The sequence below is a fragment of the Taeniopygia guttata genome, chromosome 1, assembly GCF_048771995.1.
Source record: "Taeniopygia guttata chromosome 1, bTaeGut7.mat, whole genome shotgun sequence".
Lineage (NCBI taxonomy): Eukaryota > Metazoa > Chordata > Aves > Passeriformes > Estrildidae > Taeniopygia > Taeniopygia guttata.
In genome coordinates, this window is record NC_133024.1 from 44832768 (window position 1) to 44841984 (window position 9217).

At 53.9% G+C, this 9217-nt stretch overlaps 1 protein-coding gene across 1 annotated transcript; it reads left to right on the top strand.

Annotated features, from left to right (window-relative positions):
- The first annotated feature begins 1151 nt into the window (after window positions 1-1151).
- LOC140680323 (uncharacterized) lies at window positions 1152-8940 on the top strand. The gene is made up of 2 exons (XM_072916857.1): window positions 1152-1409; window positions 7323-8940. Exon 2 carries the CDS (start codon window positions 7330-7332, stop codon window positions 8689-8691), a length of 1362 nt encoding a protein of 453 aa, XP_072772958.1. The 5' UTR covers window positions 1152-1409; window positions 7323-7329; the 3' UTR covers window positions 8692-8940.
- The last annotated feature ends 277 nt before the right edge of the window (window positions 8941-9217 follow it).

Here is a 9217-nt window from a genome sequence, read left to right on the forward strand (position 1 = left end):
TTCTTCAATGCTAAATATTAGCCATTGTCTGAAATACACCATTAACCAGAGGAGCTGTTGTGGTGTAATGCCAGCTGGAAATAATCACATAACCATTTGCTCAGTTGCCATCGTTGCAATGGGGGAGAAACTCAGTAGAGTAAAAAAGAGAAAACACATGGGTTGAGATAATGACCACTTGATAGATAAAGCAAGAAAGCACACACACACACAAGCAAAGCAGAACAAGGAATTCATTCACCACTTCCCATGGGCAAGCACATGTTCAGCCATCCCCAGGATAACAGGGCTCCATCATTTGCTCAGGCGACTTGAGAAGACAGACATCAACATTTTGAGCATCCTCTCCTTCCTTCTTCCACCTCCTTTCTATGCTGAGCATGTTATATGGTATGGGATATTCATTTGGGGTCAGCTGTACTGTCTGTGTCTTCTCCCAGATTTTTGTGCACCTGTGTTAACTGGATGGTGAAGTGGTGTGAGTCAGAAAAACAGTGGAAGCACTGCTTAGCAGTAACTTAAGCATCCCTGTGTTATCAGCATAATTTTCAGTGCAAATTTAAAACACGGCACCATATCAGCTACTATGAACAAAATTAACTCTACCCAAGCTGTGGGAGGGGGTGTGGCTAGTGACCTCCCTGCACTGCCATGGGAGGCCACAGATGTGTAGTTTTCCCGCCTCCCAAGTTGTCTGTTATCTGTTCTCCCTTCCCCCAGTTTATGTCAATCATTTTGTACTCCTTCCCTTTGTTCTGGAAAGTTCTAAGTTCTTTGTACCCCCATTGGTTCCTCCCCCGAAACCACTCCTTCCCTCTATCCTGGTTGGCCGTTGCCATGTCACTCTCCGTTGACTCCACCCTCATACCCTCACCCGGTTGGATGCTCTACCCTTTGACCCTCCTCCCCTGTAACTGTTATATACCCTGCCCCGCCCTGGTTCGGGGCTCTCAGAGCTGGCTCGCCCTCTGAGTGGTTGCTTCCCTTCACCCCCTTCGCCTTCCCCTTGATAAGCCCTCGGAATAAAGCCGTCTGAGAGACCCCGCCTGGTGGAAGACTCCTTCTCTTTATTACCACCATCGCGTGGCCGAAGTCCCCGACTTAGTCGGAGCGGACCCGGACACGTCACAACTGGCGCCCGAACACGCTGACCCCTGCACGGAGTCAAGCGGAGAGCGTCTCCTCGACAGCTTCGACTCCGTGAGCCGGCTGCCCGAGGACTTCAAGCGCCGTTCGGACGTGGTTCCACGGACGACGGTGCTTCGTTTTCGGAAGACCCCTCGCCTCGTGGGCTGCAGACACCCGGAGGAGCAGGAACAGCAGCTTCGCGGAAGCTCCCTCGCACTCCGGACCTGCAGCGCTTCCACCCCCCTTTGAGGCCATCTTCTTTTCGACGGGCGTCCTTAGTGGTGAGTTTTTCGTGCCCCGTTTGGCACCTGACCCCGTCTCTTTTCCTTTCTGTTTCTCCTTTGCCTCCTTGGGGAATTTTTTAGCCGTCTTGACATAATGGGCAACCGTATGTCTCCGGCTCGGCGGGATTTTTATTCCCATGTTAAGTCATCCCTTGTTCTGGGAAATATTTCTTTTAACAAAAGGGATTTAAAAGCCTTAATCAACTTAATTTTTGACCACCTTCCTGACACTGCGCAGGAAGATTTCAACTCGGTTCAGTTTTGGGGGAAAGTTGGGCGTTTATTATACGATTTACAAGTTAAGGGAAATTTTAAAGTGGGACGTTTCTTTCCTTTATTTCATTCTATTTTTACGTTATTTAAACAAAAACGGGAGAGTTGGGCCCCCAGTTTTCCTAACCCTCATTCCGTCCCCCCCACTCCTAACCCCTTTTCCCCTAAGGGTGGGTCGGGCAGCAGACCCTGCCAAAGTCTGGCACAGGGTTGCCACCGTCTCCCTGCTGCTCCCCGTCCCATCCTGTCCTCTTTTCGACCTGGGACTGGCCACCCCAGTTCGACCCTTTCCTCGTCCCAAGACCCTCAGACCCCTGTCCCCAGTTTAAAACCTTGCTGTTCAATTCCTAATCTGTGCCAGCATACATCACAAAATGGCGCCGGCCGCATGGCCGAGCTGGCATCAGAAGCGCCACAAAATGGCGTCCCAGCTCCTCCCTACTCCCCTCGGGTTCCCGCCATTTCCCCTTTGACCCCTCCTCCGTCGAGTGCCGCCCCTGCGTCGGGTCCCGCCCTGTCTGATGCGTCGATGGTGTCATCGTCGGGACCCGCCCCCTCCGTCCCCTTGACCGCGCCCCTGGGTGGGCCCCCGGTGGGAGGGACCGGCCTACAGGAAGGCCACGCCCCTGTGGGTGGGAACTCCCTGCCGGAAGGCCCCGCCCCGGGAGGTGGGCCTAGTCCCGCCTCCCCCTCTCCAGCCACTTCCGGTTCCCACGCTACCGGAACCGGAAGTCGGCCTGGCCGGAAGCAGGCCATCTTGGCCTGCAAGGCTCCACGCCACCGGAGCCCAACGGTCAGGGAGAGGTTCAAGGCCCTCACCCGTCCTGCCTCATCCTCCGAAGAGGATGAGGACAGGGACAGCCCCCGGCCCACACCTAGGTCGGGAGGCGGGTGGGCTAAGATACGGGCAGCGGCCATCGAGGACGGGGACTTAGACCTCGCCCGTGACCTTGGGCCTTTTGCGGCACCGGTGATAAGGGAGAGGGGAAAGCGGCCCCGGTGGGAGCAAGTACCATACGCTGAGGTGAAGGAGCTGAGGAAAGCGGCAAAAGACTATGGCCGCGAATCGCCATTCTTTAAAAACGTTTTGGACCTCACATTTTCTGGACGGACACTGGTCCAGCATGATATCAAATACATCGCCAAGTCCCTGTTGTCCCCCACGGAACTCCTGCTTTGGGAGGTTCAGTGGAAAAAGCTACTGAAACCTCTCATTATAAAGCACAACCTAGCGGAGACCTTGGGCACAGGCGACGAGGTAATGGAGGCTATGGCGGGAGATGGAGAATTCGGCCAGCCGGAGGACCAAATCCAACTGCCGATACCTCTCCTTGATGACATCAGAGAGGCTGGCCGTGCCGTGCTACTGAAAATCCCGGACGGTAAAACTCCCTCCCAAAGTTTTTCAACTATCCTCCAAGGACCGGACGAGTCATTCATCAAATTTGTTGACCGCCTCAGAGAGGCCATAGAAAAGCAGATAGAGCACCCTGCGGCGAGGGAAGAGCTCCTCCGAAAGATGGCGGTGACCAACGCCTCTGCGGAGACCAAGAAGATCTTGAGAGCGTTACCGCAGGACCCCGAGCCCACCATCTCCCAGATGGTGGAGGCATGCGTCAAAGCAACATCTACAGAGGTAACGGTCGCAATGGCAGTGAGTAAAGGGGTGGGGGAGGCAATGTTAAATATGAACACTGTGCGCTGCTTCGGGTGTGGCCAAATGGGCCACATACAAGCGAACTGCCCACACTGGCCCCCGGAGCAGTTCTACAACCCGTATATGCCTTCCCCAAGACCCCCACCAAGGAACTCTTTCCCGCCATACCAGCCGGCGGGAAACGGGCCGCGGAGCGCGAGGAGGGGCCGCGTGAGGACAACAAATGGCCCTTCTCAGCGCCCGAGCCTCCCTACTATCCGGGAGGACCAATGGCCCAGGGGACAGTTTCGGAGGATTGGCGGAGCACCGACGACGGACTTCGCCTCCTCCGAAGAACGGCCAACTTAGATCCCGGCCACCGCCAGGTCCTCAAGAGCTCCATGACTGTCACCTTCCAGGATGAGGACCTGGTGAGAGTCCCCGCGGAGTTCCTGGAGCCCCCTCACTGCCAGGGCGAAGCGACCGTCCTCATCGTCGGAGACGCAAGGCACACACCCGACAGGATCTCCATCATCCCTGAAGTGGTGTGTGTCCCACCGGGGTCCGAGGTAACGGTCTCGGTCACCTGCCATGAGCCCCCCTACACCTTGGGCAGAGGACTCCCCTTCGCCCTGCTCTATCTGCTGGACTCAAACGACCTCTCTGAACGGAACTCTGGACAGGACATTCATGTTTTTCTGACTCAAAATGTAACTAAAGAAAGACCTATAATTCGGACTGTGCTTTCTTTACAGGGAAAGTCGGTGGCGATGGACCTAATGGCAGACACTGGGGCGGATGTCACCATCATTCCCAGGGCAAAGTGGCCCCGCGACTGGGAGTTGGTGCCCCCTTGTGGCACAATCTCCGGAGTGGGCGGAGCTGTCAACTCCATGCGCAGCCGACGCTTGGTAAGTGTGGAGGGTCCAGAGGGACAAATAGCCACAATTCGACCGTTTGTGGTTTCTTCCAACATCATGCTATTAGGCAGGGACGTATTGTCCCAGTGGGGTGCCCGCCTTGACATCCCTAGCCCTGCGTGGGATTTTTAGTGTGGGCCACTGCGGAGCGCACCTCCCCACCGTTGAATTGGAAGACCGATGTTCCGGTGTGGGTGGATCAGTGGCCCCTTGTGGAGGAAAAATTAAATGCGCTCAACGAACTTGTAGAGGAGCAGGTGCGCCTTGGGCATTTAATACCCTCCACCAGCCCTTGGAACACCCCTGTCTTTGTAATGAAAAAACCAGGCAAAGACAAGTGGCGCCTGCTCCAGGACCTCCGCAGGGTAAATGATGTCATTGAAGACATGGGCCCCCTCCAGCCTGGGCTTCCCTCACCCTCCATGCTTCCCCGGGATTGGCAGCTCGCAGTCATTGACATCAAGGACTGCTTTTTTAACATCCCCCTGTATCCTGGAGATGCCCCCAGGTTCGCCTTTTCCGTTCCATCAATTAATCGGGCGGAACCTTATAAAAGGTATCAATGGACCACCTTGCCCCAGGGAATGAAAAATTCTCCAGTGCTCTGCCAGACCTTTGTAGCACAGGTTCTTTCGCCAGTCCGCCGGCTTTTCCCTGAAGCCATCATATTGCATTACATGGACGATGTTCTTGTCTGCGCGGAGACGACCACCTACCTCCGCGCAGCACTCCATAAGACAATAAAAGCCATCAAGGATGCGGGTTTCCAGATTGCGGAGGAGAAGATCCAGCTCTCCGCCCCATGGAAGTATTTGGGCATCACCATCACAGGAAGGACCGTCGCGCCCCAGTCGGTGACCATCAAAGACGACCCACGGACCCTGCGGGATCTGCAGCAGATCTGCGGCACCATCACGTGGATCCGACCTCTCCTGGGACTCACCACGGAGGAACTGGCGCCCCTCTTCGAACTCCTGCGAGGAGACGGCGACCTGGCTTCTCCACGCGAGCTGACACCTGCCGCGAAGGGAGCCCTGGAGAGAGTTGCGGAGGCCATCAGATCCCGCCAGGCGCACCGTGTGGACCGGGTCCTTCCCATTACCCTTGCCATCTTGGGTAAGTGCCCAAACTTCCATGGGTTGCTGTTTCAGTGGGATACTGGGCGTAAGGACCCACTCCTCATCATCGAGTGGCTGTTCCTTCCGCACCAGCCCCCAAAGACCATCTCCACACCCGCTGAATTGATGGCCAAACTCATCATTAAAGGCAGGCAACGCCTCCGGACCCTCGCAGGGTGCGATCCGGCGTGCGTTTATGTCCCTTTAAATTTGGAACAATTGGAGTCTCTTCTACAAACAAACGAAAATTTACAAATTTCCTTGGACAGCTACCCCGGCCAGATTTCAATACATTATCCTAAACATAAACTGTTTAAGGACACCTTCTATTTGGCCCCAAAATCCTATAAAAGTAAAACACCAATTAAAGATGCTCTCACAGTGTTCACTGATGGATCGGGAAAATCCCACAAATCAGTGATCACTTGGAAGGACCCGGAGAGTCAGAAGTGGGAGTCTGACATCCAAATTGTTGAGGGTTCCCCCCAGATCGCAGAACTTGCTGCGGTTGTGACAGCATTCAAGAAATTCCAACAACCTTTCAATCTGGTCACTGATTCGGCGTATGTAGCCGGGATAGCAGAGCGGGCAGAACACGCCATGCTCAAAGAAATTCAAAATAAAAAACTGTTCGGGTTGCTCACGGAATTAATTTGGCTGATCTCCCACCGCGAGCAACCCTATCACATAATGCACGTCCGGGCGCACACAGACCTGCCAGGAGCCATCGCTGAGGGTAACCGGAGGGCAGACCATTTAGCAGCGATTATCGCCACATCCTCTTCTGTACATGCAATTACTAATACCGTCCCAGACATCTTTGCACAGGCAAGGCTCAGCCATGCGTTCTTCCACCAAAACGCCCCTGCCCTTGCCAGGCAATTCAACATCTCGAAGGAACAGGCCAAGGCCATCCTCGCCAGTTGCCCCAGCTGTCAGTCCCTCGCCCTTCCACCGGTGGCGTCAGGGGTTAACCCCCGGGGACTGGGAGCTTTGGAGCTGTGGCAGATGGATGTGACACACTACAATGCGTTTGGCCGTCTCAAATACATACATGTGTCAGTTGACACATTTTCAGGTGCCATCTTCGCCTCTCTCCATACTGGAGAGAAGACGAAAGATGCGAAAAAACACTTATTCATGGCGTTCGCAACGCTGGGAGTCCCGAAGGCAATTAAAACCGACAACGGCCCGGGACTCACCTCAAAACAATTCGAGTTGTTCTTGCAGCAATGGGGCATCAAACATACCACCGGTATTCCACATAATCCCACAGGGCAGGCCATAGTGGAGCGCTCCCACAAAGAACTGAAAAGATTGCTCGATCAGCAACATGACGCGGCATTGTCCATGACTCCGGTCGAGCGCCTTAGTAAAGCACTTTATGTACTGAATTTCTTAAATTGCACCGACCGTGAGCCAGACCCGCCCGTCATCAGGCACTTTACGAACACCACGCGAGCACTTTTGAAGGAGCGCCCACCGGTCCTTGTCCGGGACCCGGAATCCCGAGCCATCACAGGGCCCTTTCCCTTAATAACCTGGGGGAGAGGGTATGCCTGTGTTTCAACAGCTAATGGCCCAAAATGGATTCCGGGAAAATACGTGAAGCCATTCCTGGAAGATGCCCCAGCTGCAGAACCACCGTCGCCACAGAACCCACAGGCTGCGTCTCCCACAACACCGGACGACGCAGTCGCGTGGAGAAGACGAAAGAAGAAGAGGACCGGGAACCGTCCAAACTTGGTGTCCCGAGTCCTCATCACCAGACTGTACCACCCACCGGACTCGACATCTCAAAACACCCCATCCCCTCCAGTTACCTTTCCCTTACCCCCTTACCTTACCCGCTTTCCCTATACCCCTGTGCCCTAAATTGTTTCCTTTTTAACCCAAAAGGGGGAGCTGGGAGGGGAGGGAACCAAACCTTTTCTGTTATTTACGTTTTTTCTTGTGTTAATAGAATAAGGATGGCTGCCCAAATGTCACCAATCCGGGAGAAACATCAGGAATCGCCCCACTGCACCCAGCTGGCCGTCGCCGTGGCCTTTGTCATCCTGTGGCTACAAGCGGCGGACGGCTGGATTGTTCAGCAGCCGAAGGAAAATGTGTGGGTCACGCTCGCCAAGTCCTTGCAGCAGGACAATCTATGTTTGGCCATGGGCAATGTGGACAACCCCTTGTCCACATGCCTGGTGGGGGTTCCCCTGGTCGCCGATGATTGGCCAGTTTTCAACTCCGACCTACTCCGAACCACGGGTAAGAGACCCAACCCGGTCGACACTTGGGACGAGTGGACCAAAATTCTATCGAACAGTAAAGAGGAACCCCAAGAATTGGACCTGCTGGGGTCCTCTCACGCAGAATACTGCGTAAAATTTTACTATAGAAGGCCAAGTCAGAATTGGCATGGACTTGACTTGGCCAAGAATACATACAGAAAGGATGTAACACCTCTAAGCAAAAAATACAACAGTCAAACCTGGTGCAATTACACCAGCCAGGTGGTTTCGGTCTCGTCCACACGTCCTAAGGTGTTGCCCAAGGGGATGTTTCTTATCTGTGGGGACAGAGTGTGGTCAGGCATTCCATCTCGGCTCCAGGGAGGACCATGTAGCCTTGGCAAGCTTGCGACTCTCACTCCAAATAAAACCCAAATACTGGAATGGAGGAAGGAAAAACAATTGGCCCGCAAGAAACGTTCATACGACCAATTCGATTCAAATTGTGACTCGCAGTTGTACAATTGGGGCAAGACAAAGAGAATTGCTGCGTCCATATTCCTTCCATGGTACGCAGCAGCAAAAGCCCTTGGTGAGCTTTCTCACCTGGAGTGTTGGGTAAACAAGAATGCCAACGCTACGTCGGCCGCCCTTTCAGACCTCTTGGCGGACGAACAGACCACCAGGCACGCAACCCTACAAAATCGGGCTGCTATAGACTTTTTACTTTTAGCCCATGGCCACAGCTGCGAGGACTTCGATGGGTTGTGCTGCTTCAACCTGTCGTCAAGAAGCAAATCCATTCAGGCCCACATCCAACAGATAAAAGAGCAAGTAAAGGACTTAAAGACTGAGAACCCTTCGGCTGCCGACCCAATAGACAAGACATTCTCGCAGTGGGGCATCCCCGGATGGGCAGCCCCCATCGTGAAAGGACTTATTTGGATTTTAGTTATTATTTTCCTTATTTTCGTTGCGTTAGCCATTTTCAAACAATATTTAGTTAAGACTTTCGGTTCCGCTTATTTAGTTAATAAAGACGGGGGAGATGTGGGAGGGGGTGTGGCTAGTGACCTCCCTGCACTGCCATGGGAGGCCACAGATGTGTAGTTTTCCCGCCTCCCAAGTTGTCTGTTATCTGTTCTCCCTTCCCCCAGTTTATGTCAATCATTTTGTACTCCTTCCCTTTGTTCTGGAAAGTTCTAAGTTCTTTGTACCCCCATTGGTTCCTCCCCCGAAACCACTCCTTCCCTCTATCCCGGTTGGCCGTTGCCATGTCACTCTCCGTTGACTCCACCCTCATACCCTCACCCGGTTGGATGCTCTACCCTTTGACCCTCCTCCCCTGTAACTGTTATATACCCTGCCCCGCCCTGGTTTGGGGCTCTCAGAGCTGGCTCGCCCTCTGAGTGGTTGCTTCCCTTCACCCCCTTCGCCTTCCCCTTGATAAGCCCTCGGAATAAAGCCGTCTGAGAGACCCCGCCTGGTGGAAGACTCCTTCTCTTTATTACCACCATCGCGTGGCCGAAGTCCCCGACTTAGTCGGAGCGGACCCGGACACGTCACACCAAGCCAAATTAAACAAAACCATTTATGCAAGTATCTCTAGACATGAACAATTAAAAACCAGACACAT

Excerpts from the sequence above, each read along its gene's own strand:
- LOC140680323 (XM_072916857.1), top strand. The coding sequence starts at position 7,330 with ATGGCTGCCCAAATGTCACCAATCCGGGAGAAACATCAGGAATCGCCC.